The 22,246-nt window shown below is 35.6% G+C and overlaps 2 protein-coding genes and 1 long non-coding RNA gene across 4 annotated transcripts in view; all 3 read left to right on the forward strand.

Moving 5' to 3' along the window:
- Positions 1–4,556, forward strand: part of LOC110442401 (calcium-binding mitochondrial carrier protein Aralar1-like) — a 42,068-nt gene extending 37,512 nt beyond the window's left edge. For both annotated transcript variants that reach the window (XM_021485996.1, XM_021485997.1), the window contains one exon: positions 3,436–4,556. In XM_021485996.1, the coding sequence (XP_021341671.1) occupies positions 3,436–3,595 (160 nt within the window). In that variant the 3' untranslated portion in view covers positions 3,596–4,556. The remainder of the gene's footprint in view (positions 1–3,435) is intronic.
- A 2,999-nt stretch (positions 4,557–7,555) lies between these two features.
- Positions 7,556–9,391, forward strand: LOC110442409. Its single transcript, XR_002462015.1, has 2 exons — positions 7,556–8,619; positions 8,718–9,391. It is a non-coding gene; the product is annotated as an uncharacterized LOC110442409 (long non-coding RNA).
- Positions 9,392–16,381: 6,990 nt separating this feature from the next.
- Positions 16,382–21,659, forward strand: LOC110442411. The gene is made up of 2 exons (XM_021486007.1): positions 16,382–16,735; positions 20,391–21,659. The coding sequence occupies exons 1-2, from the start codon at positions 16,522–16,524 to the stop codon at positions 20,891–20,893; spliced, it is 717 nt and encodes a 238-aa protein (XP_021341682.1). The 5' UTR covers positions 16,382–16,521; the 3' UTR covers positions 20,894–21,659.
- The last annotated feature ends 587 nt before the right edge of the window (positions 21,660–22,246 follow it).

Genomic DNA, 22,246 nt, shown 5'->3' on the forward strand with positions numbered 1-22,246 from the left:
GTCAAAGACAAAGTGGATCTCTGACTTTGACCCTAGCTCTTGATGGAGGAGGTATATAAGGTTAAATAAATCAAATCAAAGCTAACAAATGAGTATTGCACCGGTATTTACATTTCTGTTAGCCCAGCAAATATGGAGGTGGAAGGAAACAAGACTCACATCATAGTACATGTAAAATATATATTTTGCTTCCTTGCGATTCTTTTTGAAGTCCACATATCAAATGTCAAGCTCAGCTATATGGGCAGATTGCTTCTTGATGATTATGGGGGATATATTGCCACAAGACGGGGCCCTTACTGACCTGTCAGTGTTCTAGTTTGGTTACAAAAACAAATGTATTGGTAGATGATTTGTCATCCTCGATCGATACTCCGGTACGCTCATGTAGGCTCTCTGCACCCCTGGAACATGTCTTAGCAAAATTGAAGGCATTAAGATAGCTGTTTAGTTGGTCACTGGTAAACAATCCTGACCATTGCTAGGCTGATACTGGTCCTTTGAAGGTTACAGAGGAGCGCCACCGACTTCAGAGCCAGTCAATTTTACCATTACATGACCGCCAGACTCTTTTGATGTACATTGAAAGACTGAACTCGTCTTCTTGTCTCGACCACAAGGTGGTGCTCACTAAGGCTTCGATTTTCCTATGGCATTTTCCAAAGGTGAAGAGAGCATTAGTATCAAAATGGAAAGGTTTGCAAAAGGAATGAAACTGAGAGGTTTGATTGATCTGGGGCCAAGTTAATGACTGTTTATGGATGATGAAAACAACAAATACAAAAATTCTGTGTGGATTTTCAGAAAACCTTCACATAGGAGAATCGCGTATGTTTAAACATTATTAGAGCTTTTGGATTTATTGAAATTATTACTTTTTTGTTAAAAACGCTTTTTTTATTTAAGCCCCAATAACCATATCATCAGCTTAATTACACTTAAGTTACACTGTATTGACTTTCCTCGAATTAAGCATAGGGAATTTCCTGCCTTTAATAGTTATAGATTACGTAAATGTACATATTTCAGTGGTCATTTTATTTTAGTGTTTTTCTCGCTTAAATAAGAGTGCTTAAATTTATAATTGCCAAACTGTTGTACAGTCAGTGACGTTGCTTGCAGTAAAGAATTTAGAGTTAATCTATAGTGATCATATATTGTACTTTCGGAGTATTAACAGAGACTGCAGTTTTCTTTTTAATAATTTTGGCGTCATCCTGTTAATCGGTCTGTCCATCAACAAAATGGCCGTCTGCAGTTTCTAACAAGTTTTCAACCAAATTTCCTGTAATTCCAAAGTTAAAGGTTACATCTACAGTTCCTGACTCTAGGTTTTCAACAAAGTTTCACAAAACGTCACACAAGTGTTCCTGATGCCCAGTTGAAAGTCAGTGTCAAAGAGAGGGCTACACAACCTTAATACCATGATGGACATGGATGTCTAAACTAGATATTTGGCCGCTTCCCAAGGTCAAAGTCATCACTTTTTCAAGAAAACTTGAGGTCAAGGTCACAATATTTCAAGACCACTGGAAGGTCAAGGTCATCAATCTTGTAAGACCACCAGAAGGTCAAGGTCATCAATCTTTAAGAGACCACTGGAAGGTCAAGGTCACCCGTTTAAAGTCAGGGTCACAGTTACAGAATTTATGCATGATTATAAGGAAATACGTTATTTGGCTTGTACTCAGGTTCCTGTTTTCAGACAAATTTCATGAAACTTCACACACTGGTATTGCCGACGTCATTCTCTCAAGAGAAGTAAATTGCAAGGTCACATGTTCTAGGTTGAGGTCAATTGTTACAGAACTTTTGCATGATGTTGGTTATATTGGGCTTTCCAAGCACTCCTGGCTAAAGTGTTCAGCCAGATTTTATGAAAATTTATGCATTTTTAGCTCACCTGGCTTTAAACAACTTCTTCTCAGTAACCAAAAGGCCTAGGTTGATAATATTTGACCAGAAGCATGCTGGGTTAAAGGGCTACCAAGTTTGTTCAAATAAATTACCTTCATCCATTTTCAAGGTCACAGGGGTCAAATATGTTTAAAACCTTTAAACGACTTCTGAATAACCGAGAGGGCTAGGGTGATGATATTTGGCCAGTAACATGCTGAAATGAAGGGCTACCAAGTTTGTTCAAATAAATGACCTTGATTTATATTCAAGGTCACAGGGGTCAAATATGATTAAAACCTTTAAACGACTTCTTCTGAATAACCTAGAGGCCTTGGGTGCTTAAATTTGGCCAGTAACATGCTGGGATAAAGGGCTACCAAGTTTGTTCAATTGAATGACCTTCGCCCTTTTCAAGGTCACAGCGGTCAATATATGTTGAAATCTTTAAATGATTTGTTCTGTATAACCAAAAGGTCCAGGGTAATGATATTTTGCTAGAGGCATGCTGGGTTGGAAGACTATAAACTCTGTTCAACCTAATGTCCTTGCATTGTTCGACATTCAAGGTCAGAGGCGTCATATGTTTAAATCTTTTGATAGGTTCTTATGAATCAAACACTGACATTCTGCCTGTTGTTGTATTTTAGTCCACTTTTAAGATTACATGTGTGAGATTAATACCAGGTGAGCGATTCAGGCCCATTGGGCCTCTTGTTTCTGACAGCTTTCTTAAGAGCCTATGTGAAGGTCAAATTCATATATTCAAGGTCAAGGTCACAGCTACAGAATCTTTGCATGAGGGTTATAAAAAATTGACAAGTTTCATAAAAACTCCCTGAACTTTTTTACACCATAGCCTGCACTGCTTGTTTGCACATACACACAAGATATTATTTTCTATGTCTATCACTGTTGTATTACATCAATCTATAGTTGTATCACACGATCAATCTGACTCCCACAATGATGTGGGCAGGCGTATAATGTACCAATTGTTATTCTACCTTAAATATAGTATCAAGTAAACTTACTGCTTAAAATAATTTAACAGGAGACAGAAAACAACTCGTATTTACATTTGTAATGGTTTTCTTGCATAGATTCAACTTATGGTGTGGAGCAGTATTGTCAATCTGTAAATAAATTATTCTATCAGATAGTTTTTCCTGACCCAAAAAAAAGAGAGAAAAAATGACACCAACTATGCTGTGAAAGAAATGGAGCCTGGGGTTTATATTCTCTTTTTGGTTAAAATGGCATCTTTGAGCCTAGGGGTGAAAGTTCACCATGGTAACAATAGTATTGTGGTCATCCTAAGGCCATGATTTTTATCTAGGTATTCAGAATAACTGTTCAAACAGAGATCACATGAAACCAAATGAGAGAGGCCCTGTCAGTGTGGTATTTGTTAGAATACAATTTTTAATGAGAAAGCCTCAACAACTGACATAAAAGATGTGAAGATGTGATATTTTATGAAAAGTTTTTCCAGATTTACATTTGTTCACTTAAAATTATTTGTGTTTTGTGCTACAGGCGACCGGAAGGATCAGCAGGAAAGTCTCCGGTTCTGGAGGAGCAGTTATCACGGAACCCAGACCATGTCGGAGGCTACAGACTCGCCAAGGCTACATTTGATGGAATGGAGTCCAAGTTTGGTCTATGTTTACCAAAATTCAAGTCTGCAGCATCTTGAAACTTTTAGGAGGATATCGTAACATAAATATTAAAAAAAAAAAATACTGGAAGAAAAAATGAAAATTACAGAAGAAGAAAAAAGTCTGCAACATGTTGAACTTGAAGACTTGGACTCAATGTTTATAGTTGTTTTTTACAAACCGTTATTTATTATATACAGTGTGACTAGATATGAAACTTCCACTTGGTCACCCCTAGAAAACCTTAATAGGATGACTCAAACAATTGGAAGTTTTCACCCACTTTGACTATGTAGGGAACTAAAGGACTACTGTTACCTTCAGTAGACCATGGAACACTTGGATGTGATACGATTTTACTGTTTTACTGGTCCAAGCTCTTGGAAGGGTGCAGCAAGTAGCGCAGGCTTGTTACTCGCTTTAATCTTTCAATCGTTTACCATGTCTGTTCTTCAGCGAATGTGTGATTCATGATTTTAGCTACTTTGATGACAATACTGCTACTGTTACTGTATTGCTCAAAATATTGTATTTTATGGTGGTGAGAGGTGTGCAGGGAGGTAATTGTAACAGCTATGATGATCTTGGAAGCAAGTGTTGAAAAGGTAATTGTAGCAACACGGGTTCTGTCAATGGGAGGACGTCTTTGAGGGGAGGGGGTAATTGGAACAGCTTTGATAAAAGCATATAAGGAATTGTTTGGGATTTAACAGTAATAGCTCTATAAAAAGATAAGAGGAAGTGTTGGGGGGGGGCAATTGTAATAGATCTGACAAACAGGGGGCAGGAAATCTTGGGGAAGTAATTGTAACAGATCTGACTGTTGTTACAGAAGGTGTAATTTTACGATGACCAGATGTTTTTGCAGTCTAAAAATCAATGCAGGTACCATTGTCAATGGAAATTGTCTCAAGGTATGTTTTGTTAAAGGGGCTGGTCGGGGGGAAAAATATAAAATAAATGGGTCTAAATGCGTTCTCTGGCCTTCCAAAAGTTATACCACGGCAATATGATGGTCGAGTTCTGCTTGCAATGTCCAGTTTTGACCACTGAAATCTCGGGGAAGCCCCGCGTAAATTTAGCGCAGATCTATTTTATATGTCACGTGGTTGCTTCGAAAGTGAGGCAGTGAAGATAACAACAATAGCAGGCCTTCATGTGCCATGTTGGACTCAACTAGCGGACAAGACAGCAATACTATACGTAAATAATTGTTTTCAAAGGTCATGTATGATGCACGTGTAGTAGTCCTACATATATGTTGTTGTTATATATAACGGTATTGATACCTCGTGCCTGTCATGACTTTTGCATGCATCTTTTCTTTCGCCGCAATGTTTACATTTGGCCTTGTTGATGACGCGCGTGCGGTAAAATTACATCACTGATCTGGGTCAATTGAGAGTTTTAGACTGTCAGGTGACGATTTAGGATTTCTTTAATATAATTATAATTTTTACTCTTAGGGAGTGAATTTCAGCAAAATTTGNAGAGTTTTAGACTGTCAGGTGACGGTTTAGGATTTCTTTAATATAATTATAATTTTTACTCTTATGGAGTGAATTTCAGCAAACTTTGTATCTGTATATTTCATAAGAAGGTATTTTAAACATGTGTATGCCATTTTAGAAAATATGACATTTTTTCCCCGACCAGCCCCTTTTATTAACTCTTGTGTTATGCACCATATAGCCACATCTGTGAAACCTTGAAGCTAATACTTTATTTGAAAATTTTTATTTCGCAAAACTGCCACAGTTTACACAATGATACATGTTATTGCTACCTAACTCTCAGTAGATACCAACGAAATGAAACGCAAAATCTGATTGGCTGACATTGGTGCAAAACTGCCGATCAGATTTACCAATCAATACTTTTATATGTTGCTGGCAAATATGAAGAAAAAAAACACATTTTGGAGATTATCAATGGATTTCAAAATATGGATCGGTACCTTCTACACACCAAAATTAATTCAATGATTATGTTACTTCCGAAGATCTATTAATGATCAATATGCAAAACAATATGACATGGTGTTTTCCAATAAAACACCAGAGTCATGTCACTGACATGTTACATATATTGGCTGACTAAACAGTGTTTTACTGATTTATAGATAATTTGTTGTATGTTCATACAGCACAACCAGTGAAATGTTAATGGTTTGACATTTTGATGACTAATACATATCATCACACATGACCTAAAAAAGAGTGTACACCAAGGCGGGAAATATGTCGCAGTTTGCAATCAAATCCCTGACGATTTTGGCAACACAACCTGGAGAAAACGTTATTAACTGCGCAACCATTTTGTTATCCTCAATATTTCAGGGGTTTTACTCCCATTCGTTCTCTGCACCCCTTGAATATGTCACGACAAAAACAAAGGCATGCGGCTAGCAATTGGATTGGTTTCAGGTAAAAAAAATCCTTACCAATCACTAGGCTGATACCTTTGAGGATTACAGAGGAGCAACACCTCACTTAAAAGCCAGTAAATTCTACTGGTATAATGCTGCCGCACAGTTCTCTTTCTACACATCAAGGAACAAACTGCATAGCCTAGTTTGTATTATTCACATCGTGGAGCATGTGGAGCGTTCATTATCGTCATGACGTCGGAGAGCGCAAGCCCAGAATTTTGAAAATATTTTTTTGTATCTGTTGGGAGTTAACGTGTATAAAATGCAAATATTGTTTGCCCATAAGTCCCCAATGTAAGCCAACAGTATACTTACTGGTACACTAATGTTATCCCCCTAAGATGATGTATTAAGATCGCTAATGGTATCCAAGGAAAATGCTGATATGTTTTATAGTAAATTAAGGACAGTTTTGTTAAAAATCTGATTCAGTGATATTCAATTTTTACAACCAACGGTGCTGGATCAATAAATAACATTGGAAATCTTTATTTTTGTTCTTTCCCTAATCAGTATTTACACAAAACTGGCCCTGTGGTATATCTGCCAATATTGCGTACTTTAATACAAATGTCCCTATGTTATCACCAGTGAAGACAAAACTTATTAAAACTTACATTTACATGAAATGTTTATCATTTCCGTCCGCAAATTTCGGCATTTATTACATATTTCTCCTGTTTATTTGCTAATTATTTCTCATTAATCGGCATTTATACAGCCAATTAAACAAGAAACATATACAAAGTTGTTGTTTCTGACGAGAATTAAGATGCTCATGAATGTGCCATAGGAAGAATACTTGTTTTCGTTAAAAAATAAATTAAAAAATCAGTGTTTTAAAACCTACCGGTAAGTGCAAGATGTTTTAGAGTTGTCTGTACTCTAGACTCTTCAAACTAACCACACACTGAGAAAAGGAATAAGTTTAATGTCAGTCATGGTAACTAAAAAATAATACTATGAAAGCAAGAATGTTTTGTCTTCTTTCTTTTTTCCTGTCCTGTTCGCAACAGTTGGTTTTTGCTGGTTTTTGCTATTGACTAGACAGTATCATTAATTTTTTGGGTCAACTTGGTTGTTTAAACTCTAAATACAGGTATGGTTTTGCACATAAATGCAAACCTTTCACCTAGAACTAAACCTACATGTGAAGTGATTCGAAAAGATCTTGGGGAAAACAAATATCTGGAAAAATAAAGGATGTAAGTTTACAGACACATGTATTTCTCAAAATTCACATCACAAGCTTACTAGAGTTATGAAAACTGGGCTCTGATTACCAGAAACATTTCTATATATAAAAATTGATGCGAATGTTTTTATTCACATTTATTAGAAGTGCTACTAAATTCATTGCATTGTGTAAAATAAGACATCCCACGGCTTGTCAATCATTGGGTCACCTGAGCTCTAGCAAGTCAAGTTCTACTGGGCTGATTTAAGTGAAACTTGGTAGGAATGATCGACTCATGGTCCTGACAAGATGTTGTTATTTTTCGGGTATATCAGAAATCCAATATGGCCGCCATGGCCGCCATTTTGAGAGTGAAAAAACTATTTTAAACTTAAAATCAATTTCTAATAGGCCGATTTAACTGAAACTCTGTCTAGGAATGATCAACTCATGGTCCTGACAAACTTACCTTAACATTATGCTTAACTTTTATTTACTCAAATTGGTAGGGATGATGGACATCAATATCTCCACTTCATATTTCAACAACAAAACTAAAAACTAGGATTCAGGTGACCGTGAAGGCCCTGGGGCCTCTTGTTCTATTATAGTAATTATACATTGAGTATGTCATGTGTACACGTATATGAAGATGTCACTGGAATTTTGGGTAAAAAAATAGGTTGTCTCAAATCACTTTCTTCTGATAAGGAGATCTTGAATTGTGTACATCTAATATCAACGTCCATTGAACTATCACTTTGAATGTTCATGGAAGTTTTTCTGTACCTGTATATGAATTCAGTGTAAAATGCACAAAAAATGTATTTTTAATAAAACTTATAGCATAATACACGTTTGCAATCAAATAAACTACATTGTGTTTACCAAACAGGATATATTATTTCATCAGACATTGATTTTTTTTCCAGCTTGATATTAAAGATTAGGTGTTTCTTGTATGAATTTCATTTGTTGTAGAATTAACAAAGTTAACTTCAAACTTCAGCATGGACTATATTTTATGTTTATTAATACGGCTTCAATATAAAAAAATTATAGCTATAAACACAGTATTCCATAGTTGTCAAGCCCTGATTTCAGAAGAAAAAAATAGGCAGGTATTAGTAATAGTCTTAAAATTAAATGTCTGCAAATGAAAAAAAAACTGCCAACGTCTTTAATAGGTCACTTCCAAATAATGTACACAACTGTTGTCACTATGGTTACATGTAACTACAGACAGGAATAATGTACACAACTGTAGTCACTTTGGTTACATGAAACTACAGACAGGAATAAAGTACACAACTGTTGTCACTATGGTTACATGTAACTACAGACAGGAATAATGTACAATGGTACGCCAAATGATCTTACTCGTTAATCAAACAACGATCAGAGGACTACGCCAGCTGATGCGTTTTCCACAATTTGTTTGTAAAAAAGTAAAGGTATTCGACAGTAACTAGAGATGGCTATATCTGTTACAAAAAAGTAAAGGTATTCGACAGTAACGAGAGATGTCTATATCTGTTACAAAAAAGTAAAGGTATTCGACAGTAACTAGAGATGGCTATATCTGTTACAAAAAAGTAAAGGTATTCAACAGTAACTAGAGATGGCTATATCTGTTACAAAAAAGGTAACTGAACTATTTTGTGTTTAATTGAACGAAGTGAAAAATATTTTGTGGTTGATTGAACAAAGTGAAGCGTAATGTTATAAGCAGTGTGTATGTTAATATAACTAGTGTATACCACATCTTGTGGTTTACAAAAAAATCATTTATGTTTCTCATAGTGAATAAACAATTTTGATGAAAATTCATGACCTAAAAGAGCCGATTAAATAAAGTTAACCACCAATGTTGATATGGAAACCTAACTTGGAACGGAGGAATTAATCCGTTTTTCTCGTAGTTATGATCAGTAATTGACAGGATCATCAACTGGAAAGCTACTTCTTCATTAGAATCAATTTAACTGGCGTGGAGCTATTTATGTAGCAAAAACTACTTCACAGAAAACTAATTTAATTTTGAAATTTCAAGAAATCGGGGCTTGGCACCTCATGGACTTGTGCTGTCTGAAGAGAACTATTTATGTTGGTTACAGAATATCAAGGATATCTTTTGTTAAAGTGCATTTTGATTCTTTCTCATTTGTTTATTATCAACGCTTCGTTAATTAAAACTTCTGGTAAATTTTATACCTGTCAACTATTGCTTGTCTTTTGTTGTTTATTTGAAGTTCTGACTTTTATTTGCTTTTGTTGTTTCTATAATTTGCTGGATTTACCTTTGTAAATGAGGAAAACAATTGTAGTAGTTGCTCTCATTCCACATATTTTGCCATAATTTTAGATGAGCTGTTACATATATCAATGTTCGTTCATCTCCCGAAACCTACAGATAATTTCTCTATGCACTTGCAGATTTTCATCAACCATTTTTATCCGTTTTGGGGATATAGCCGTCATGTGTGATGTTCGTCCGTCCGTCTGTAGTGCTTGGGAACGATTGATCATGCTTCAGTATGTATGGATACAAAGAACCCTATTGATTTTGGGTGAAGTCTGCCAGAGGTCAAGGTCACTGTTGCTAAAAATAAAATTTTGCTTTGTTGCTCTGTTCGGATTATAACTTCATAAGCTTATTGATCCAGACAGTCAGAGGTCAAGGTCACTTTTGCTGAAAATAGAATTTTGCTTAAGAGCGATAACTGATTTCTTGTCGTAAGTAGTTCACACTTGCTGTATGGATAATTCTAGCACAAATACTTCACTGGTCTTGAGTGTAACTTGTAAATAGATTATTGTACAATGTCTGCATTTCATATGCAGAGAATGGGTAGCATGTCCACATAGTGCTATTGTAAAACAGATTGTTAAGATATTTTTAAAGAAAGTTTCCTCCCCATCCATGATAGGGGTGGGGGAGGTATGCCGTCTCTGGCAGCTCTTTGGTACAGGATTGATGAGATATCTCGCCTAGTGGAGTGAGTGAAAAGAAATCAAGTTTAAATATTTGAAAACTATTCCTAAAGAAAGTGTCGTACCAATACATGTGAAATAAATTCACCGAAATTACCCATAAATATTACAATAAATCTTACTGGTTTCATGCCTGTTACTGTTTTCAAACACACCATTAAATATGTGTAAGTGTGATAGTAGAGGAGAGGGCCGCGGTGGTTAAAATGTCTGACCAACTATGATCACTAGCCCTTCATCAATGGGTGCCAGGCTCCACGCCCACAGTTGCCAGGTACTAGCTGCAGGTTGGTGGCTTTTCTCCATATGCTCCTTCACCACCAAAACCTGGCTGGTTCAAATGACCTTAACTGTTTTAAAATAGGACTGAAGCATAAATGATAAATTGTTGGAAATCTGACCATGAGATTTTTACATATTCCTTTATATCCTGCCAGAAATGCACAATTCCTATTTAGCTCCAGAGACATATAAGGTATATAAGTCCCTGTTAGCTCTACTATATATTAAGACCAGCCCTAAGAAATTTCAAATGACAGTAAATCAGTAACAAAAAACAAATAATGATAGAAAATTCAAATTAATCAGATGTTTTTTTTTATTTCATATTTTTTCTTACATTTTTTTCGTCAATGGTCACAAGAAATTGCTGTCACATCACACCAAGCAATCTTAAACATGAAAAACTCCATTAAATTTTCCCTTATGGTAGTTTTTGCCATTTTCGTCCAGTTTTCAATGATGACTTAAGACTTTAGACAGAAAATTTAAAACAAATACTGAAAATCATTAACTGGTTTTTTTTGCACAAGCTTTAAACGGGATATAGTACGGTAAGCCCTTGTTATACAACCAGTATTTGCTCAGTAAAATATTGATGTAACGAGGTCGAGCAATAAATCAAGGGAGACAATTCTGAGAAACATTACAATGAGTTGTATACTGGCTGTAACCTAGGTGGTAAACGAGGGACACTATATCTATGACTTAATGTATTCACTGTTGATACTTAGGAGGTATCTTACAAGGGAGTTTTCCATTGAGCATTAAAGACTGCTTTAAGATGCGGTTCATAGGCAATATGAATGCCCACTGCTTTACAGGAAAATACATGAACCTTTTTATTGAACTGTTTTATAGGATTTTAGTGGGCACAGGCATTGCTGCCTCTATATCCACATCAATATAATTTGAAATTCATTGTGGTAAACATAAAATAAGTCTATATATAAGTCGCTGTATGATCTTACTTAAAATCACGATCTTTACAGAATTCGTCCAAGTTTTTCTTAAAGTCAATTACGTTACGAGATAAAATAACATCTTGTGAGAGACTATTCCAGATATCAATAAATCTTTGAGTAAAATCACATTTTCTAATTTGTAAATAACAATGTTGTTTGAATAAAAAAAAATACTGTGTCTACGAGTTTTTCCTTGAGTGGCGAGATCTAACAATCCCTCCACCAAATTCGGATCATATTTATAATAAAATGTATGTGACTGGGAACATCCTAGTGTCTTTGTAAGGAGATACATTTCATTTTACTTTTGCTGAAATCTTAAATCAAACATCTTTTACTATGTGATATTTTCCAGACTCCTTTCTTTTGAACATGGTTAAAAAATTGGAACCTGATTAATATTTAGTGTATATTCATCTTTAAAAAAATACCGTCGGGTTATTGGTAAAAAAATAAAATAAAAATGTCAAGTAAAGATGTTTTAACTGGATTAATGTCTATTGAAGATACTCTATGTCATCATCAGTGAAAATATGAAATGATGATAACACTTTCTATTGATTAAGGATGAAGAAATCAGTGTCTCATCCGAATCACTTTCAGTATTTTGATTATCATGTTGAAAATGTACTACAGAATCACTGGCAGACGTGTAGCTGCCTTTACGCTGGTATGCAGGTGAATCCACCAGATTTTCGAAAAGAAAAACAAAACAAACAAAACGCTGCCTGTTGAACCCCTGACTTGTCCTGGACCAGCTCCTAGATGTACTATCACGGAATCAGATTAGAGAATCCCTGTTATTTAAGTCCGTGATACTATATATGGCTTAATATGTCTCTGCTCCGAAAAAGGTCTGGTTGAAGTGAAGTAAGGAGTATTTCTCTTATTTATGAAGTACAGTATAAACGCTCTGATGAAATGTATGACTGTGCCTTTGATTACGTGGATATCTTTGTATATTTATAGTAAATATAAGTTACTTTAACAAAAATAATATTATTTGGATTGTTTAAGTGGCTCAAAATGCTTGATATATATAATAAAATATATTACTGTGTACAGTTTATTATGTGGAATGAAAAATCTTCTACTGTCCATCTGTCATTGCCGATGCTCCTCAAAAATGAAATGTACTTTTTATGAAAAATTAAACTTTTCACGAGATGTGAAAATATTTGAGTTTTAATTGTCATTACCTTGCACGGTCACTATCGTTTTCATAGTTAATTTCTAAAATGTATATGGCATAAATCAAGTCACTCAGATCAGGGACGTATAATGGATATATACTGTCCCTGCTCAGATATATCTCTTTCCGTACGTAGCCTTAATTAAACTGGTCCCTCAGTTTCCATCTGAATTACTTGAAACTTTGTAGGATTAATCCCCATCAATGCGGTAAATTTGTTGACAAGAGTTATTGCCCTTTTTGAACACTATTAGGCTCCAATTTCATTCGTTATTTCAGTAAAGGTACATAGTAGATGCACACATCAGTGGCGGATCCAGAGGGGTTTTTTGGGCTTCAGGAATCCCCCCCACCCTGNCATTGTTTCCCTACATGGAAACCCCCCCAGGAAAATTGGAAACCCTCCCAGATAGGTATCTGGATCCGCCACTGCACATGGACAAAAAAAGCCCAGTGCCATTAATGGCTCAACTGAAATTTTATTTTAATTTCAAACCTGTCGAAAATCATACATGTTTATCAAAAGAGTACAAGAAATATAAAAAGAGTAAAATTCCTTTGGGTGGACACGACATCGTGGACACGAGTGTATGGTTACAGTTGGTGGGGATCTCTACCGTTACCGTGTTATGACCCAGGAAGTATCGTTTTCCCCTGTCCATCTTCCCCAAGGGAAGCCACACCCACGATTTATTCAACATATTGTTCCTTTGGTTAAAAGCCACTCAATCTTACGGAAGGAGAAGGATATTGTAACCTCTATTAACCGTGGTGGGTCCCGCTCCTCTGCTATTGTTGGAAGTAAGAGATCGTTTAAATAACCCGTAGTTAATTTGTGCATTTTATATAAAATTTTGAGTTTTCTACGTCTTCTTTGATTCGTAAAATGTTCTTGATCTACAAACCACAATCGGTGGTATGTTTAACACGTGCCTAGACTGCGTTTCCTCGGTCACACATTTAAAAATAAATAATAAACCCATATGTAATTTTATCATTAACCTATATATATCTTTTTTGAAGATTTTTTTTTTTTTTTTTTTTTCCAATTCAAGTTTATTCCGGGGGCCTTACGACCCATAGGCATACATAAATATAATACATATTATTACATACATATGTGGCGAGTGATCTCTCATGACATGCATACAGAACACAGAAAGTAACATATACATGTCTGTATACGATACACAAACAACATACTAACAAGAGACGGGAGGTAACTCCTCGGCAATGTTATCTTGATTGCGATTACATAAATGCCAATTATTACTAAGTTTAATGAATATACATTTTACACCATTAGCAATAATACTTGTATTATACAGACAGACAGACAGACACACACACACACACACACACACACACACACACACACACACACACAAGTATAAGTAATAATTATTTTTCAGTCTAGGCATGCTTTTCTTTGCATTCGAAATGATACATGAAATACATATGAAAGGTGTTTAACGATAACATTCGCTTTTAGCCAAAGTATGTTTTTCTTTACTTAACGACAGAATGCCAAGGTATACATGGTTACAAAACATACCTATTGCATACGTATTTGGAGAGTGATCTCGCATGACAAGCATACCGAACACAGAGAGTAACATAAACATGTATGTATAAAATACATCATAAACATAATAGTACAAGAAAAATTAACTTAAGTTAAATTTAACTTAACAGACACATACTGACGGAGATGAGCCAATGTTACCTTGAATGGGATTACATTAGTGCTGAGTCAATCTACCACTTATGTACCACTTATTGATTAAGTTTAATAATACATATATGTTGTACAACATCAGCAATCATACTACTATTATACAGACAGACAGAAGTAAAAGTAATAATTCGTTTTCAGCGATGTCATGCTTTTCTTAGAATTCGAAATATACCTGAAATACATATGTGAGGTATATAACGATAATATTCACTTTTAGCCAAAGTGCGTTTTTCTTTTCTTAAAGGCAAAATGAATATATTTTCCAAGATTATTTAGTTCCTTAACATTATTTATACTTAACAGTTGCACAAGTTTGAAAACGCTAGGTGATTTATAATAATACCTTTTAATATACCTTTGTCTAATTTCTATATAAAATGGACATTGCAGTATAAAATGGAACTCATCTTCAATTTCAAAACTTTGGCAACATTCACATATTCTGCGTCTCTTATCAATGTTGTGATAGCGGCCATTTTCGATTTTTAACTGGTGTGATGACAATCTAATACTGGCTATAGATTTTTTATATATATTATCAAGAGGTTTCAGTAAATAATATTGCATGCAAAAATGATCAATTAGATGTTTGTATAGGTCACCTCTGGCAGCATTTATAATTCTTGCTCTCATTTCCTGGGTGTAACAATCTTTAAATCGTTGTTCTACTACTTTGTACATATTTCCATTTATAGCATCACTAGTCCAAAAGTAAGATAAACCAAGTTTATCTAGTTCTTGTTTAATATTGTTTATCCAATCATCATTCATTATTAATCGCTCTTCTAAACATGTGGCCAATATACAATTTTTGGATTCTTTTAATTTTAACCAGTATTTTATAACTTTTAACTTTCTATTTATGTAACGTGACTGTCTACCAAGCTCGTAATATACAAAATCAGTACCTGTACTTTTTTTGACACCAAGCAATCGTTTACAAAACCCAGAATGGAGCTTTTCTATCTCTGGTGCTTTGTGAAAGCCCCATATCTCGCTTCCATACTCGAGTATGCTGTTGACATATGTATCAAACACTGAACATGTTGTACTAATATTGAAATCATTTTTCCTCAATTTACTATTAATTGCAAATAAAGCTTTTCTTCCCTGGTTAGTAATTTGTTTCTGAGTGACATTGAACTTTCCGTTAAAATTCATTAACATTCCCAAATAATTAAATTCATTAACTATATCGACTTCTTGGTTGTTGTAGATCCATTTTTCAGCATCTCTTATGTTCCCCCCATAATCGGTACATTTATTAAAAAGAAATTTCTAACAAAAACGTAAGCCATAATTGACAAGTAGTATGTAATTAGTGACTATGAATAGCGGAATGAACCTTAATTACCCCAGGTGTTCTGACCGATCGGTTCAAAAGGTACCAATAACAATAGTACAAACTACAAAGAGATTGAGACCGCACGTGCAACAATTATACTCTAGGGTCGTTGTTATATAAATGTATATATTTTATTAACATCGAAAATTCTAACTGAAACAAGGTCGATTTATTTACTTAAATGTTTTCATTAATTCATTTCATTCTCCAAATAATTTAAATAAGTATTGTATTCTACATCTTCGAAATCAAAAGGTTTCGTCATGCAATATTCCAAGGGTGCAGAAGATATTTCTACCGAATGCAGGATTCTGGATTTGGAAGATGTCTCTTAATTATCATACTTTGTTAATAATATTTTCACGTCTGACTGATTTCTCGGTAAAATCAGAGCATCGTCAATTAGTTGTTTTTACATTTAGGTGTTAAATCGTCTTTGATGTCCCTGTATATACAGAACTTATCATCTCTGAAGTCGAAACAACACCAACTATTGTCCTTGTGTGAGTTACGAGTGCTTGCGTCACTTTCCACTCATTAGGGTGTTTATTGTAAGTGGACTAAGATCACTCCGTAGCCATCGCGCGGACAGCGGGTGGTCATTTGGTGGCGGTGCGCGTCGGTCAAGATGCTTTGGTGTCTTCTCCGCCTATTCTACAAATAACAGCCAAATAACATTCAGTCGTGAGTGGTCAGTATCGCTGACAGATTCCGGACAGTCGTTGACCAATAGCTGTAGAGAACGGTACGTCAAAGAGATCCTAGAAGGGCTATCTTAGCAGCCCACTTGACCAGCAGACACATATAGATCTACAAAACAACAGGTTGCACGCGCATATTATAATGACTACTTCGCCATTCGATCTCCTGTCCGTGGAATGTGACATGGATTGTGACCAGGATATGACCCAGGTTCCCGGATGGGATAAACTTGATGTTCGGGCACAACCGACTTTAATGCTCCATCTCTCTGATTCTTGCCCGTGTGAGTGTTTTCTTCAGACGGCCACAAGCCCCTGTGTGTCACCTTCCGAAGACGAACTGGCGACAATACTGGGTAAGTCAGAGACGGACTAAACTTAAAAGATGAACTGGTTTTATTGCCTCTGATCAAATCATTCTGTTTTAACAGTACCGTAAATTTTAAAGTCATACCAGACGAACAGGATATCTTTATTTAATTATTGCATCAGTCTAATTAAAAAATAAAAAGTTATAAACAGTTGTGAAATGTCTAATCAAAATATACGACAGAAAATAAAATGAAAATAAAAGGAGAAACACGAATAATACATTTTCGGCATGGAAGTTTACAACTAATGATCAATAAACAGGCCTTTAACGACCTTCTACATTATTTTACTCAGTGTGTCGACAAATATATAATGTTTCCCTCGTAGTCTGTAAATATCAACTAGCTCCTACCACTCCCCATCACCTAGTACAATCCGTCGCCACCCCGGAAACTCATATTAATAGTTAAAAGATGTCGAGAAGCTATAGGGAGGGGGAGGGGTTGGGTTGTTATAAGGTGCATGACACAATACTGTGTGAAATTGTCTAATTGATAAACAGAAATAAACACAGATGTGGTAACAATCAAATGTTTTATAGACCTGTATGTTACTAGGACGATTCGGTGACAGGTCGTTTCGGGACTTAAACAAGTCGTTTTGGTAACAGGTCGTTTCGGTAACAGAGGTCGTTTCGGTAACAGAGGTCGTTTCGGTAACAGGTCGTTTCGGGACTTATATATAATCAAGTCGTTTCGGGACATATACAAATTTCTCTTATAAATAACATTTCGCTCCCGTTTCATAAAAAGTCATGTAAATACACAAGTATGGTTTTAGTCTATGACCTGTATCACGTCCTACCCGTGTTTGGGATCATTATAGTGTTTAACAGATTGTTAGTTCCCCGATTGACAGTGTGTTGTTACCTGATGTAACTAATCTAATTATTAAATACAGATCTAGAGGAACTTATGAAATTTAACATCAATTTCTTTCATTACTGATGGGTTAATTCCTTGTTTGGTATTGTAATAATTTGTTTTCAATTCACTTTATTCTCCGTTATTGTTACCGACATTAAGAGACGAATGAGTTAACATTGATTCTAACAATGTTTTAAGCATTAAATTTCATGAAAGTATAAACGTGAAACACGCAGAATATATTAAGGACATGTGAATCAATTTATCAAATCCAGCAATATAGTTTGAAAGATGTTTTCATGTTGCGTATTTGTGTCTGTGTGAATATTATATATATATTTATTCATTTGTTATTAAAATCATGTTATGGTCAATGTATGAAGGGAGAAGGCTATGATAAGTTGTAATAATTTTTATCCAATCGATTGTCTTAATTTAGTTGACATTAAAATATGTTAAAAGAAAAAAACCAATGGTACTACAGAAGATAAAAAAAATGAAAATTCCCGAAACGACCCGAAAAAAGTCCCGAAACGACCTGACACCGTTACGAGGTGGTATAATCGAAGAACATTTAATTTGTTTTTAAAATGAGTCATCACATGCATGCAATGATATTTAATGTGATCATAGAAAGGTCATCTGCGGTTGGAAATGAGTGATTTTGGAATGTTTTAATAGGTTTGCACTTGTTTTTTTTATGACAGCTTACTATAACACAATGCGTTACAAAAATAATTGAATGCTGACTTCAAATAAAAATGTAATCGTTTAATTCGCGAAAGATAAAAACCACACAGAAAGTCACATTACATTAGAACAGCCTGAAAACTCCTGAGAGAAGCCAACAACAGAGTTGAGGCGACAATTTTGCGAGAGTTATCGGTCTTGGCACATATTTTTAAATAAGCGATTATGTAAAGTGACCAAAACGTTTATCTATGTTAATATTACCATAGTTGCTGTTGTATTTTTTTGTTCATTTTCAAAAGAAGATTTTCTTAAAAATATAATGTTGTGGTGTATCTTACAGAATTATATAGTTGTTCAAATTGTTTGAAAAAAAATTGCAGGTGTCGAAATCCGCCAGACCTTTACATAACAAAGCGTACAGTTTACCAATGTTGTCATCCTGGAATTATGAATACATAGCATCAAATTAAGTGTCCAATAATATGGGCCGCAAATTAAAGATTAGGAAAAAATTGAAAGCTTCAAAATCTGACAGGAAGGTTACTCTTCTGACTTTATACGTCTCTGCTCAAAGTCAGTAAAAAATTGTAGTCATGAGACCGGGGCAAGTTTGGCTCATTTTTATTTAAGTCGTTCTGGACAATATAAAATATATGTGTGTATACACCACTTGGAAGAGAAATTAAACGCCTTTCATAAAATAATAAAGAAAGTGCGAACACGTCCGTCAGATTTCCCCGTCAAATTCACGATTTTTATGCGTTGCATGAGCGGAACTTGGCCCGGTATCAAGGGCCGAACCTGCCCTAAACTGAAATTTCAATAAATTCGTATATTACAGCAATACGATAGTCAATGCTTACCACCACATGTCAGTGTGTTACACGTATGTTATTAATAAGTAGCAATTCTGTTTACAGAAAGTTTGCAAAACTAGAAAGATGTGATCATGAGGTGATGATTTTTGTTCTACCCTCCGAAAAGTAACTTTCTTCCATTTAGTGATTTTATTATGGAGTATTCCTCGTCATTTTTTCATGTAAATGTCACGCCCAGCCAACTAAACTGCTAAGACCCTTAAAAGTTGTAAATATTACTCAAGACTAAAAATATCTGGGGTGGCCGGACTTATCCCGGTCTCCCCTAGTTCGACCCATTTTTGTGGGGCTGTTCAAATCACCCTGCGTCCGTGGTCTGGCCGTCCTTAAACAATTCTTGTGAGCGGGGTTTTTTCTCAGAAAATACTGGAGAGGTCTTTCTAAAATTTCTTATGGAGGTTTCCCATGGTCCTTAGTTTGCAGATCGTCATAATCGAACTTTGGGACTGATCGAAAAACCAAGATGGTCGACATGCAGCCATCTTGAATTTGATAGTTAAAGTTTGTAAGCGTTTAAAGGCTGTAATCGCTATTTTTCATAAAGTCCATTTTGGATATTTCATATGAAGGTTCCCTTTATTACGCATATCAAAATTAAGTTCTAGAGAAAACTAAGATGAACGACAGACAGCCATCTTGAATTTGAAAGTTTAATTTTTGTTAGCGCTATTTTATGAAGTAATGGAGGGATTTTTCTCAAATTTTATATGAAGGTTTCTTTTGGTTCTTACTGCTTAAAGAGAATTTTTGGACTGATCTGATTACCAATATGGCGGCCTAACGGACATCTTGTTATAGTTAAAGTTGGTTATCGTTATTTCTCATAAAGTACTGGAGGAATCTTTCTCTAATTTGATATATGGGTTCCCTTGGCATGGTCATTAGTTGTGCATATAAAGTTGAGACTGATCAGAAGAACAAGTTGGCTGCCAGGTGATCAAACTGACATAGAATTAATGAATATCTAGATGGTACGATATTGGACGGCAAGTTCCTTCTGGGATCTCTCGTTATTAAAGTCGTTATCAGTTTGTTGAAATTCATTCGTATAACAAAAAAGAGTTAACTGTTCAGAATAGAAAATCAACGTTTATCATAAAATAATATCCAAAGGGCAAACACGTACTTCCGTGAACCATTTTATTCCTACTTCCGATGTATATTTTACACAATCCCTGACAATGCACGTTCTTTTATTACAGATGATAACTTGGACATGGTGTGTTACGAAAACGACAGTTTCCTCTACGAGATGCTAAACGAAATGAGTCTTGTAGCAGACGACTTCACGGAGTCCAACTCGCCCTCCACGGACTCTGTCACTCAGACGCTGGACGAAGGCCTTCCGAACGGACAGAGTTTGATTGACTTTTTGAGTGACCCGTACATAGGTGGCGATGTGTCGTCTAGCCCCGACTCTTCCGAATGGTCCTCATCGTCGCCCCTCTCATCGTCGGTCTCCTCGTCAGACAGCCTCGACTTCGATGATATGTTCCCAGTCAGCCCGAATCCACCAGAAAGAAAGTCGTGTTTGACCCCACACCGGAAAAGAAAACATTCTGATGTATCTCAAGATGCAGTCAAGAGAAAATGTTGCCATGGAGATGAACTCTTTTCGACCTTAGATAGAATAACGTCACAACCTATCGTCAGCGATGTTAACGAGATAAAATATGGATTTTATGTGACGTGTGAAGATGTGTGAGTTATTATATACATCGTCGGAATCGGAGTTGCACAACTTACATTGATGTACAATATAAGTGACCCGTATACTTTGAGTAATTCCAGGGTAGATGGCACTGTGTCACAGCAGACTAGCTCGTCATTGATAACTCATTAAGACCAGTCTGATTCAACGAGAGGGGACGTATCAGTCAAATATATGGACATAGCATGAAGACTTTTCTTGCTTAATTTAAGACTTTGATTGGGCAAGAAACGAATGTGGCTTCGGGGGTGAATGGGTTATAACAATATTTTCCGTGTCTATATGCTTTGTGTGATCATTAAAGAAGACGACGGATCATATTAATTTCTCAATTTATGCAATCGCCGCTATTAGAAGAATGTTGTTCTCTGCATATGAGCACCTATCATTATTTCTGATAGACAATTTAAGTTGAAACAACCTATTTTTTATTAGCTGTACTACATGTGTCAGTAACTGAACTATAGGCATATTGGAAACTTATTTCTCAAGGGAAAATACAGAATTCCAGAAGTAAAATGTGTTTACTTATGTTAGCCATGTAATCATGATGTCGAATGACATGTGCTTATTTAGATAATTAGAGACCGGAAATACCAGCGTGGGACAATTTCAATATTTTAAGGTTTGTCGTAATTCTCACTTTAATAATACACTGTACAACTGTATCAGAAATCGTCCCGCTTGTCTTGCCTATCAAAAGACATCTACTTTAATTTCCTGTACATTCCACCCAATTATCTGGGCCATCAAAAAACAACAGTTGTCTTTTTTGTATCTTGTATATATAAAAGAAATAAACTGTGTCCTAAATTTATGCATGTTTCGTTTTCATTTTATTGGATTAAGTGTCCCAATTATAACTAGCTAATTATAACAACTCATTAAAAAGGTCATTTACGGATGTGCCTCTATGTGTATAGCTAATTAATGACGGCGTGAATCTGATACCGATTTTAATTATTAGAACGCTATAGCTACCAACCACTGAAATACCATACACCAGCTGGTACACCGTCCTGTGGTTCAATACCATACAACCGGTACACCGTCTTGTGGTTCAATACCATACAACTGGTACCCCGTCATGTGGTTCAATACCATACAACTGGTACGCCGTCCTGTGGTTCAATACCATACAGCCGGTACACCGTCCTGTGGTTCAATACCATACCACTGGTACACCAACCTGTGGTTCAATACCATACAAATGGTACACCGTCCTGTGGTTAAATACCATACAACTGGTACACCGTCCTGTGGTGCAATACCATACAACTGGTACACCGTCCTGGTGTTCAATACCATACAACTGGTACCCCGTCATGTGGTTCAATACCATACAAC

Source organism: Mizuhopecten yessoensis, unplaced genomic scaffold, assembly GCF_002113885.1.
Source record: "Mizuhopecten yessoensis strain PY_sf001 unplaced genomic scaffold, ASM211388v2 scaffold716261, whole genome shotgun sequence".
NCBI lineage: Eukaryota > Metazoa > Mollusca > Bivalvia > Pectinida > Pectinidae > Mizuhopecten > Mizuhopecten yessoensis.